Source organism: Purpureocillium lilacinum (genome assembly GCF_023168085.1).
Source record: "Purpureocillium lilacinum CBS 284.36 DNA, scaffold_7, whole genome shotgun sequence".
Taxonomy (NCBI): domain Eukaryota; kingdom Fungi; phylum Ascomycota; class Sordariomycetes; order Hypocreales; family Ophiocordycipitaceae; genus Purpureocillium; species Purpureocillium lilacinum.
Window position 1 is genome coordinate 1,850,825 of NW_027072117.1, and position 12,235 is coordinate 1,863,059.

At 61.1% G+C, this 12,235-nt stretch overlaps 3 protein-coding genes across 3 annotated transcripts; 2 read left to right on the forward strand and 1 right to left on the reverse strand.

The window, feature by feature from the left end:
• Window positions 1-660: 660 nt before the first annotated feature.
• PLICBS_009451 (histone acetyltransferase type B subunit 2) lies at window positions 661-2,295 on the forward strand (the record flags this gene model as incomplete). The annotated part of the gene is made up of 6 exons (XM_018325062.2): window positions 661-697; window positions 775-828; window positions 882-933; window positions 996-1,511; window positions 1,570-2,055; window positions 2,121-2,295. The coding sequence occupies 6 exons, from the start codon at window positions 661-663 to the stop codon at window positions 2,293-2,295; spliced, it is 1,320 nt and encodes a 439-aa protein (XP_018176456.2).
• A 630-nt stretch (window positions 2,296-2,925) lies between these two features.
• On the forward strand, window positions 2,926-5,274 carry PLICBS_009452 (uncharacterized protein; the record flags this gene model as incomplete). The annotated part of the gene is made up of 1 exon (XM_018325063.2): window positions 2,926-5,274. The coding sequence occupies one exon, from the start codon at window positions 2,926-2,928 to the stop codon at window positions 5,272-5,274; it is 2,349 nt and encodes a 782-aa protein (XP_018176457.2).
• Window positions 5,275-6,446: 1,172 nt separating this feature from the next.
• PLICBS_009453 (uncharacterized protein) lies at window positions 6,447-8,638 on the reverse strand (the record flags this gene model as incomplete). Its single annotated transcript, XM_018325064.2, has 4 exons — window positions 6,447-7,397; window positions 7,492-8,198; window positions 8,355-8,412; window positions 8,489-8,638. The coding sequence occupies 4 exons, from the start codon at window positions 8,636-8,638 to the stop codon at window positions 6,447-6,449; spliced, it is 1,866 nt and encodes a 621-aa protein (XP_018176458.1).
• Window positions 8,639-12,235: the final 3,597 nt, after the last annotated feature.

Sequence of the window (12,235 nt, forward strand, 5' to 3'; positions counted from 1 at the left end):
CAGAGCAAGAAGAGAGAAACGGTAAGCTAGTGGCCGGAGGGGAGAGAGCTGCGCGGGTTGCAACGGCAGCGCGTTGGAGGTGATGCGTGATGTGTGGTGATAGTTGTGGTGGAGTCGTGATGCAATGTGAAGGCGAGTCATCCGGCATCAGGTGGAATCCAGTGAGCTGCTTCGTCTGCTGGTGCAGCCGCATGCAGTGTGGCGGGGGAGGGACCGATTTTCCCGCCGCCTAGGTGCGCAACTGGTCCAGGTGGTGCTGGTGGCATGGCGGCGGGGGTGGCTTTCACCGGCTGGCCGGTGAACTGGCCCTGACATGCTTCAGCGGCCCTTGCCACCTGAGGTATCCATATCCATGCCAGGCCAGGGCCAGCACTCTGGACGCAAAAACTGTATTAGCTAAGCCAAACGGCCGTGCCGCGACGGTTTGATTGGACGGCTGGCGTACCTCGCAGCCTGCCACAGCTGGAGCTGCCCGCCGCCTTCACTTTACGCGCGACGCGTGCAACTTGGCTCACATTTTCCAGCCTCATCTCTCGATTTTGGTCGCGTCACACCATTTTCTCGCCGTCGCCTGTCAGCCTCAGCATCCCGCGCTGCAGGAGAATAAAGCATCGGATCTTGACTTGCAAATCTCATCCTCACCCGCAAGACTCATCCACCATGGCTCCCGCGCAGGCGTCGGACCCCGAGGTCGACAGTACGTTTGAGCTCTGCTGGGCGCTCAGCCTCGCGACCAAATTGCCATCTTGACAAGTGCTGACCGACCCATCTCAGTCGACATGATCCAGGAGGAAGAAGACGATCAGGTCGAGCGCCTCATCAATGAGGGTGAGATTGACTCTTTGCTAGTTGCCTGTCAATGCAATTCTGACATAGGTCAGAGTACAAGACGTGGAAGAAGAACAGCCCGTTCCTCTACGACATGATTCTCGGGTACGTGTCCGGTCATCTGACCGGCACTCTTGATTCTTCAAGCATGATCTAATGCGATATAGAACGGCCCTGACTTGGCCTACTCTCACTGTCCAGTGGTTCCCCGACGTCAAGGAGCCCGAGGGCAAGAACTACAGGATGCACCGCCTCCTGCTAGGCACGCACACCTCCGACGACAGCACCAACTACCTTCAAATTGCCGATGTGCAGATCCCCAAGGCGGTCGCGCCCAATCCCGACAACTACGACGAGGAGCGGGGCGAGATTGGCGGATACGGCAACTCTGGCGATGTCGCCGCCATCAAGTGCGACATTGTGCAGAAGATTGAGCACCCCAGCGAGGTCAACAAGGCGCGCTACCAGCCACAAAATCCCGACATCATTGCCACATTGTGTGTCGACGGAAGAATTCTCATCTTTGACCGGACAAAGCACCCTCTCCAACCCGCCAACCCGGGCAAGATCAACCCCCAGATCGAGCTTGTCGGCCACAAGGCTGAGGGCTTCGGCCTGAACTGGAATCCGCATGAGGCCGGCTGCCTGGCGTCAGGAAGTGAGGACAAGACCATGTGCCTTTGGTATGCTCAGATAAGCGACACTTTCAAGCCACAAAACAAGTGACTAACATTATGAAAGGGACTTGAAGACGCTCGAGGCAGACTCGAAAACACTCCGACCAGCTCGTCGGTATACCCACCACACTCAAATCGTCAACGACGTGCAGTACCATCCCATCGCCAAGAGCTTCATCGGCTCCGTTTCAGACGATCAGACGCTCCAGATTGTCGATGTCCGTCAGAGCGACACGACCAAGGCTGCAGTCGTTGCCAAGAAAGGCCATCTCGATGCCATCAATGCCCTCGCCTTCAACCCTACCTCAGAGATTCTCGTCGCCACAGCTTCTGCCGATAAGACGATCGGAATCTGGGACTTGCGAAACGTCAAGGAGAAGGTGCACACGCTGGAAGGCCACAACGATGCGGTGACGTCCCTGGCTTGGCACCCGACCGAAGCTGGCATCTTGGGCAGCGGTAGCTACGACCGGAGAATCATCTTCTGGGATCTGTCTCGGGTTGGCGAGGAGCAGCTGCCTGATGACCAAGATGACGGCCCCCCAGAGCTGTAAGTACCATGTCTGCCGCTGCATGAGGCGCATAGTGAAGCTGTTGCTAACCATCGCTCTGTAGGCTCTTCATGCACGGCGGCCACACGAACCACCTGGCCGACTTTAGCTGGAACCCGAATGAGCCCTGGCTTGTGGCGAGTGCCGCAGAGGATAATTTGCTCCAGATCTGGAAGGTCGCAGAGTCCATCGTAGGACGGGATGACGGCGATCTTCCCGTCGACGAGCTTGACCGATAGTTGAGGTGGAAGTTCCTTGGAGAGAGTCGGTCTTCATAGGATGAGGAGACTTTGCAACTCTGGGTGTCGAGGCACAGGAGCGTTTCACAGAAGCCGAGAGGACTCGGCGGAGTTAGGTACTTGATTCCAATTCACTGGCAGTTTCCCCACGTCTGTCTTTATTGCGAGTGGCACCGTGCTTTCAGGGCCCAGCTGGGTTCACCCGGACAGTTGCAACTTGGGTCGCGTGTTCCCATGTTGTTGCGGTAGCGGCAAGCAAACGGACGATTGTTCACCTGGCAGGTTGAACCACGTCACCTGACCGACTCTGTGGTTACCCGATGAATGGCTATTGACTGTGCCTCTATTGTTCCGTCAACAATAGCTGTTCTATTGTTCCTTTTCTGTCGACACCCGCCGTCATGTTCATCACCGCTTTTGCCTCGTGCACCACCACATTCGTTTCCTCCGACCCGTTGGCACGCGTTCGTGCCTTCGCACCTTCATTCGTTCACCAGAACATCTCAAGTCTCATCACCCGGAGGCTTCTACGCCTCGTTTCCTCACGGCCGGTCTTCATCATTTCGATAATTTCGTTGACTGCAGAGCATGCTGGACTCGGCAACAGCAGGCCAAGATAACTCCCCTACCATGGACGATTCACTCGACCCAGCGGAGTTGTTCAAGGCGGAGGTTCGACGCAAAGCCCAGGCGGACGGCCTCTCCGCCGATGAGGCCGAGGTGCTCGCCAGCGTCGCGCTCGACGTGCTCCGCGTCAAGGCCGCGAGCAAGAGGCCCGGCTCGCCCGTGACGAAGACGGAACTGGCCGACGCCGTCAAGCAGCACGCCGTCGAGGAGGTGGAGAAGAGCAACGCCCGGAAGGAGAAGCTCCTGGAGGAGGGACTGAACCTCATCGGGGCTATGACCCAGGAGGAACTTGACGAGTTTATGGAGAACAACACGGATGAGTATAGCGACGATTACTACGACTACGAAGAAAGTGAAGACGACCGAGAGGGACATGTGGTGGGGACGGAGGAGTGTGGAGTCCTTGGTCGTCAGGCGAAGCGGTTCGTGTTCGAGGCGGACGGTCTCGAGGAGGTTTTTGGCGAGGAGGAAGAGAAACCCTATGACTTGTGCGCCGACATGGCCAGCTTGCGCCTCAGCATGTGTCGCGATGGCATGGACCTCATCACCGCTCTCTGCCAGAGCGTCGAGCTCACCGTCGAGATCGCCAAGCACCTCCGTCCCGAGGACCTCCTCACGCTCTACTCGACCAGCCGCGCATTCTATCAGACCTTCAACGGACACGCTCTCTCCGTCATCCGACAGATCATCGCGCACAAGGCCCCCGAGGCCGGGCGAGTCTTCGCCTTCAACATGTACCGCCGACATCTCGTCATCGACCCCGCCGGCCGCGTCTGGGGCTATCAGATGTCCGAGGCCGAGCGCTATGCCAACAACATCAAGTCCAAGAAGGTCAGGACGGTTCCCGGAATGCGGTACCTCCAGCTCGTGCTCACGCGCGACCGCTGCTGCCGCGAGATCCTCGCCATGCTGGCCCGCATGGGGCACCGCACCCCCCGCGGGACGCTCGACGCGCTGCTGCGCATGTGGCTTACCATGGAGGTCGGCCTCACGTCGCAGCGGGAGGCCATGATGCGCAGCAAGCTCCTCTGGCGCAACAGGGACCTCTTCAACGCGCAGCTCTTCTTCGTCAAGCTGACCATGCTCTCCAACGAGCCCTCCTTCGGCGACCGCAGGGTCAACATCCTCCAAATTTGCCTCAGCCAGCGCTGCGGCCTCATGTTCCTCTGGGAGGTGCTCTTGCGCAAGCGCTGGACCACCGCGGCGGAGATCATGCAGGTCAAGCTCGCGTACAGGACCGCGCTGCGGAACACGAGCTTGGACATCGACAGGAACAAGCCAACGTTTGGGGTGCCATTCATCAACATTAACCAGGGCCACTCCGAGGGCTGGGGCTCGGGCCACGCCCACCTCATGCGCCCGGACGAGCTCGTCGCCGGGGAGAGCATCAGACGCGGGCTCGACCTCCACATCCACCTCAAGTTCATGGCCCTCTGGGGCTACTGGGACTGGTTCACGGGCGAAAACCTGGTCCCCACGGAGGAGGAGATTTACATCTCGGACGAGGAGACGACGCTCGCGCACATGGACACGAGCCACCACTGGAAGAAGAAGCACGCCATGAAGAAGCGCTGGCTGACGCTCACCCCCGAGCAGCAGCGCCAGGTCCGCGAAACCGACGAGGACGAGCGCCTCATGGCCCTGGCCTGGGCGTCGAAGGAGCAGATGATCGCCGAGGACATGGGCGACGGCGAAGCGCGCGCCCCGAAACTCGAACACGAGATCGAGCGCGGCATCATCGTCCACATGCCCAAGTCGAAGCTCCAGCCGCCAAAAGCGACCGACAGCGTCGCCGCCTGGGCCGAATACAGCAGCAAGGCACTCAGCGGCGTGCCCCACGAGCCGGCAGGCGACGAAGCGCTGCGTGCGCAGGCCCTGCACCATCACGGCCCCGAGGCGGACGAGTGGGACTGGCTGGACTGGCTGGAGCAAGACCTCTATAGCAAGGACGCTCTGGCAGCAGCCGCGACGGCTCAGCAGGCGCAGGAAGACGCCGAGATGGCCGACGGCGAAGACGATGGAGACGAAGACGAAAGCGAGGACAACGACGACGAAGCTGGCAGCTCTGATGACTACGGCTCGTATTGCACCGACGACAACAGCGAGGCCGGTGACGAAGACATGGAAGCCGACGAGGAAACGGGGGACATTGTCGACGAAGTCCTCGCCCGCGTAAACGGTGGGGAGGACGTGGTCATGGCCGACGGCGGCGGCACCACGGGTTCGGCGGAGGAGGACCACATGCTGGAGGACGACGAGGACGATATGAGTGATTGTTCGGGCGTCATGCTGCGGAGCGGACAGGATCTCGAGGGCTTTGTCAATGGCTTCTTCCAGGGCAATGACTTGTGAGGGGCCACCCATGAAGGCTGATGCAAGGGCAGCGTTGTAGGATCATTGGGTGGGAGGCACTCTCAACGAGGGAATCGGGGTACGTAATTCGACAGTGTAGAGTATCAGAACAGAGTGTCATCCCCCGTCGGTATCCGTCAACACGCCGCGTGATGCAAGTGCGAAAAAATCAAGTCTTTTATCTCATCGTCCTATCACACATCCGCCAAAGGGTGTAACCCCTCCATTTTGTATCAACAAGTCCGCAACATCAAAGCGCGGGAGCAGGCAGCGCACACGCAGCCGCTTCCTTCTCCCGCAGCCACCAGTCAAGCCGTTGAACGAGTTCCGAAGCTCCCCGACTCCTCGCCCGAACCTCCCGCCCCAAATGGTTTACCCCCTTTCCCAGTCGCCGCCAGCCGTACCAACACCATCGAGCCTGGGAAGGAGGGCTCCTCGAAGCAAAGGGTAAAAAGAGAAAGGAAAGACTCAAATAGAAAAGACATGAGGAGAGAAAAGGAGGGTAGACTGCAAGGAAACAACAAAAGACAATGTCGAAAGAGGGAGTAGCCCGTGTCCTAGACCCAAGATGATGGCCGCCAGACGTAGATGCCGCTGAACTGGGGGATATTGAAGGACTCACACCAAGATGTACCGTACACTCCCTTTCGCTATGCACCTCCCGGGACAACAAAAGGGCTTTTCCAGCAGAAACCCACGTTCCGACACTCACCACCGTCACCGCCGTTGAATAATCCAGTTCCGCATCGCCCAACCGAGAGATAGAATCGCTGCCCGGGGCCGCTCGAGATGGCCCCCCCAGTTGTGAACAAAACCGCGCGTGTCCCGCAAAATGTCTGCACCGAAGACTCAAACCAGAACAGCCGTGCGTGGTATAGTCACTTTTGTCTTCCAGCCGTCAGAGTGTACCGCATCCCCCCAGAAATATAATGTGCCCGACACTCCGTCCTGGACCTGACACCAAATACACATCATTGCCCCCCTTTCCCGTAGTAACAGCAAGCTAAGTCCAGAAGGTATTTGCCAAGGGTAAGTGCTCTATGTTCGTCGTTCCAAAGTCGTTGTTTCCTTGCTGTGCCTTGGTAGGGACGACGCGGAAAGATTCGCAACCATCAACCGAGTGAGACGTTCCGTCGAGAGCCCGCGACTAGCTCACAATCGGCGCGTCGTACTTAAGCAGGCGACTTGCTCGGGGGAGCACCGCCGCCGTTCTGGCGGGCGTCGTTACCGCTGACCGAGAGGCCGCCGATGCCGCTCGACAAAAAGGCGAACGGGTCGTTCTCCCCATTGTTGTAGAAGTTGTTGGACGCATTGGGGCCGGCTGACGCAGGTCCGTTGGTGGCAGACTGGAACGCGGCCTCCGCTGCTCGGCTATCGAAGGGGCCTGCCGAGTGCGACCCCGGGGTCGAGCCAAAGCCCTGGGTGTTGAGGGAGCTTGGGTAGGCACCGGCGCCACCACCCAGGCCAGACGGCAGGAAGTGGCTGGGAGGGCCTCCGAAGTGCTGGTTGTAGCCGCCACCAGAAGCGAAGGAGTTGCCGGAGCCGAATGGCCCGGGGCCAGGAGTGCCGGCCATGGATCCTTGGCTCATGCTGTACTGCGAGGCGTTGTCCATGGGAGACGGGTAGCCCGAGTCGGCGACCACGGCGGCACCGGCGCGGCTGGCGCCGCAGCGGAGACAACAAACGTTCTTTGCAAAGTTGTGGTAGCCGCACACCTCGTTGCCGCACTTCCAGTCACCAGCACGGAACGGAACGACGCCGCCACCACCCATACGTCCACCGTGACCCATCGGGCCGTGGTGGCCGCCGTGAGGAGGGGGAGGCATCATGTTCGGGGGCCCGTATTGGTAACCGTAGCCCCCAGGGGCACCGCCTCCCATCTCACCACCAGCAGGCCCGGCGCCCATAGCGGGGAACGAGCATCGGAAGCAGGCAGTACGGCGCTGGAAGTTGGAGAATCCACAAGAGGGGCAAGTCCAGTCGCCTGGTCGAGGTCGGTTCTTGCTGGGCGGGAACGGTGTCAGGATGTCCTGCGCACGATCGAGGACACGGCTGGAAGAAGGGGAGACTTCAATGGCCTTTTCGTTGAGCGCGCGGCCATTCATGCACAAGCTCTCGGCGGCCTGGGATGCGTACGTTAGCTTGGCTACAACATGGCCAAAGCCGGGGACAACGGGGGAGATCTTGGCATCTACCAAGGAGGGGCGGGCAGCTGACCTCTTCATGTGACGAGAACACTGCAAAGCCAGTGCCGGTGGGCTTGTGTTGCTCGGGGGTACGGAGAGTCCAAAAGGCAATGGGGCGGCCACCAAATTGGGTGAACCAGCTCTCGAGTTCTGACTGAGTCGTGTCGTGAGGAAGTCCAGACATGTGCAGGACCTTGCTCCTCTCGGAGAGGAAGGCTCGCACATCGGCACGAGCGTCCATGGGCCGAGTCAAGACGTCAGGGTGATCCTGCGCGGGCTGGGACTTGCGGATGAGCCCTCGGAGGACGCGGGCAAGAGTGATGGCCTCCTCCATGGCGCGGCGAGGCGAGGCCGGGGCCAAGGCCTGCAAGTGGAAGGGCAGGTTGTGCTTGATGGGGGCGCTCGACTGAACGGGCTCCACCTCGAGCGCGGCGCAGATGTTGGAGAGCATCGACGGGCCGAAAGGCAGCGACTCAGGGTGGTGCTGCTGCCAACGCTGGTACTCGGTGCGTAGGTCGAAGGTGCGCGAGTGCTGCAGATAAGGAGGCAGCACGACAGCCTTGTCGCGGGCTTCTCGGGGAAGCTGGACGCGCAGGTCCCAGGCATCGAGGGTGACGAATACGAAGTCGAGGTTCTTGGATGTAAGGTACTCGGTGGCAAACGCATCGAACCGGCTGATGGCGTCTCTGAAGGTACCGGCATTTCGGACATGCTCCCAAGTGAGGGTCGTCAGGCTCGCTGCAAGGGCGTCGTGGTCAGCTCCAGTTTTCGCTCAACAGGATGTTTGCCGGCCGGCTTGGTGGACGGGGCGCCCCGATGGCGGCCGATAAATATGTCGAGCGCAACCAAAAGGGCAAAAACAGCGGGCAAAATAGCAGCATGGGAGCAACTTACTGCACAAGGGAGTGATCGGAGTGTTGACCGGCTTGACGAGGACGCTCTCGTGGGTGATCTGTGGGAGCACGGGTCAGCGACGGGACACGGTGGAGAGAAGCCAAAGCTGTCCATGGGGACGACGGGCAACTCACCTCCTCGAGCGAATTTGCGTCGAGCAGGATCCATCCAAGCTCAATAACCTCGGCAGAGTCCTTGGTGACGTAGACGCCGTGCTCATCGCACGTCGTGGCCACATGGATCACGACATAGCGGTCGATGTTGACCTGGGGTTGCGTGGTCATGATGGGCGTCGGAGGCTTCGGGCTCGAGACGGCAGGGGACGGGCGACGAGCTCGGCTGTCGACCTTGTGTCTCTTGAGGAGCGGCGGGGGGAGGGAGCTGCAGCCTGTGACCGGGCCGGCTCAGGACGAAGCTTCGAGATTGCTGCGTGGTGCAGAGTTGGTGTGAAGCTTCAGGAGGCGCTGCCGAGCAAAAAGAAGCGCAGGCACTTTGGTAGGCACTGTAGGCGCAGGGCCGGAGCTGGAGAATCCGACTGCCCGAAGGGGCAAGGGGGGAGAAATGGGGTTAAAAAAAGAAGGTAAAAATGGCAAAGCACCGGGGGTAAGAAGAAAGATTGGCCGCGCCGTGGGGGAAGATGCGCAACGACGCCGTCGTGGATGGGGGAATCAAACCTGACGACGGGGTGGGAGAGGCTGTTGGATTGGGGGATTGAATTGGGAAAAAGAGGGCGCCGTGTGATGGATGGGATGGGCGCGAGGAAGGAAGGGGACGGGCGGCCGGCCGGCGACGGGTGGGCGAGTCAACTGGCAACTGGCGGCGGCAGTGGAGGCAACGGTGGATGGGGGTCGAGGTACCCGCGAGTACTGCCCTGTACGCGAGCCGGGCAGGTACCCAAGGTAAGGTACCTGGCACCTGGGCAGCCTCCACCGCCGCCCAGCGCGGTGCGGTGGCCCGGGGACACGAGGCCCTGGGCCCGACGCGAACTGCGCGGTACCTGCTCGTACCGACAGGCACCACGACCGCCAGGAGAGAGCGCCTGTGGCCTGGGCGGGCATCTCAACCTGGAAGCCTCCATGGATCCCGTCCATCCATGGATGCCCGCGCAACACTTGTACTTGCACCTGCACCTGCTCCTGCACCGGCCATGCCCTGCACCTCGACCGCATCAGCATCTCAAGCTGCGCCTGGCGCACAGAGGAGACGGCCCGCTCGCCCAGCGGCCAAGCGGCCAGTGGCCAGTGGACAATTGGCGTCCCCCTCATGCAAAATTGGCTGGTCCGCCGTGTTCTTCTCCAACCGAACGGCTCCTGAGGTGCTACTCCACTGTTTGGCCCCCCCACCACGACCACCACCAACCAACAGCGACGCCGACGGGCGCGTTACGGGTCCAAGGCGTTGTCGGTCGGTGTCTTTTTCCCTTTTCCCGAGGCCTCTCATGAACGGGCCTTGCTGCTTGACGGGCTGCGAGGGCGAGATCAGAGTCGAGGAAGAGGCGGTTCAGAGTTCACATCAGGGTAGCATCATCACCGGGGGGACACGCGGGGGAGAGAACAAGGCGGGACACCACCGCCAACCTCGACACTCTCTTTCTTCCTTCCTGCGTGGGATGCCGTCCCGAATCACCCAAGGAACCCGGGCCCTCGACCGACGTGTCAGAAACGCGGCCTCTGGACCAGCAACCACGCGTGTCCCCGACACTGGCGGAACCGCTCGACGACACCGGCGCTGGGTTCCGGGAATCCTCCTGCGTGGTGGGGCCCTCTGGCTCTCAGGCATCCCAGGCCTCCAGGGCATGACAGGTTGGTCGGTCGTTGGAGCGACAGGCGAGCAGGGTGCCTGGCCAGGCCAGGCGATGTGCCCGTCCCGCACCATCGTCGAGTGAGGTGAGGTGGCACAAGAAAGCTGCGCGATGCCCGCGGGGGATGCAGCACGGTCGATTGATCGCCTTCCCGTCGCACGCACGGCATCGAGTAGTCTTCTCTCCTCGACGTTGTCGTCGTCTCTATCTCCGCCGGACATGCCATGCCATCCATCCATCCGCAAAGTACATGGACGACTCGCAGGTGTGAAACGCCACGGCGCCCAGGACCCTGCCTCGCTGGGGAGGGCCTAGCGCCGTCCCCTGCCCGAGGAATCCACCCAAAGCCACCCTCCATCACCTCGCCCACCTCGTTGCGCACCAGAGCTCGCCCACCACCCGCTGCCGCCAGGGGCTTGCCGCTTCTAGCTTCTGCGGTTCCAGCGGTCGCGCCCCTTATGGCAGCGCCCCGGAAAAGGCGCGAGCCCGCTAGCGGCCTACGGATGCTGACCCGGCGCACTGGCAACGGGCTGGTTCGAGCTGTTGGGGCACGACGACGCACGTTCACGCCCTCATCAGCACGACGACGTCCGTCGGGCAAGACAACATCTAGCTTGCCTACGCCGTAGACGACGGAGGGGATCTCTCGTGCTGACCTGACCAGGCAAGTGGCCCGTGGTGCTCATCATCTCGCTTGTCGACCTTGTGGCGCCGGGCATCGACCAAGAGCTGTCCTATGCAAGCAAGCAAGCCTCAAAGCTGTTGAGCGCACAACAACGGGTGCGTCACCGTGACCTACCCGTACGGGAGAGGGCACAGACCAAGCGCGGCACGGACCCCTGCGCGTCGGACGACTCGATCCATGCTGGCAGCGCTCGCGGCGTGGTGGCAGTTCGTTCCCGGAGCCATCGGATCTGCAAGGTCGAGGTCGCACCAACGGCGGTTCCCGGGGCCTTGGACCAGGCTTCCAGCAACCGCGGGAACGCTGAAGACCATTCCGACCAGGTACGAAGTACGCAGTACATACTCCGTACTCATACGGACTTCAGACAGTCCCGGGACACGGCGGCTTGCATGCGTGATCCGGGGGGCATACTGCCGGGTCTGAAGCGCCATCTCGCGTGCTCTCCAACTAAAATACCGTTACGGCGACTCGAGGCAGACGTTGTTTCACTGAACGGTGGCACGGATTCGCCTTGCAGGCCGCAGGCGCCAGGTGCATCGTTGCCTTTCGGTTGACGGCGAGCAGGCACCGCGCCTCGCCTCCGCGGCCTAGGGCGCGATGTATGAACCCCTTGCCTGGGAGGCCCCAGAACTGCGGCGCAGCATGAGGCAGCCTGTTCCCCGCAGGCTATCACATCTCGCCGCGCTTGAGTACCTTCCCCGGCATGTGATGATTATTCGAGCAGCTTCAGGGCGAGCGCTTCGCTCACGAATGGAGGGACTTGAAGAGCGCTGCGTACCAATACCGGGCGATATCAGGGTTGTCGACGAGGTTGAGCCCGCTGTGGATGTGGCTACCAAGTACCAACTATCTGTGCAGGAAGCCGCAGACGATGAGGCCGCCACGGTGGCACCAGTCCGCCGGCGTCCTATCACCCGGATCTTTGCGACGGTTGAAGTCGACGTCTCCTGGTTTCGGCTCGCTCAGTAGCGGCAGCTCGCCTCCTGTTTGCTGACGTCTATACCACTGCGGTATCTCCAGGAAGCCAATTGACTTTTTTGTTTTTTGGCCAGCGGCTGTCCATAGCTCTCTCAAAGTTGGCGCCACGGCGCATCCGCTCCGAGAGGCGGAAGCGGTAGCCGGCGGCACGTGCGCCTTACGTCATGCTCTTCATGGCTGAACGGTGCACCACGTCACTCCAAGGCAGGTATCGAACGAGGAGGTCTCGCCTGCCTGCACGGGATGAGTCTCGGCGCGTAGTCGTCGTCGCAATCACGTTACGCGCCATCGCCTCTCCTGCAAGCGTTCCCCCTCACACACGACGCCCTTGAACCCCTCACGATTCTCACGAACCCGCGCCAATACAGTCGAGTCGAGTATCGAACTGCAACATTCGCGATTGCCACTACCGAAGCC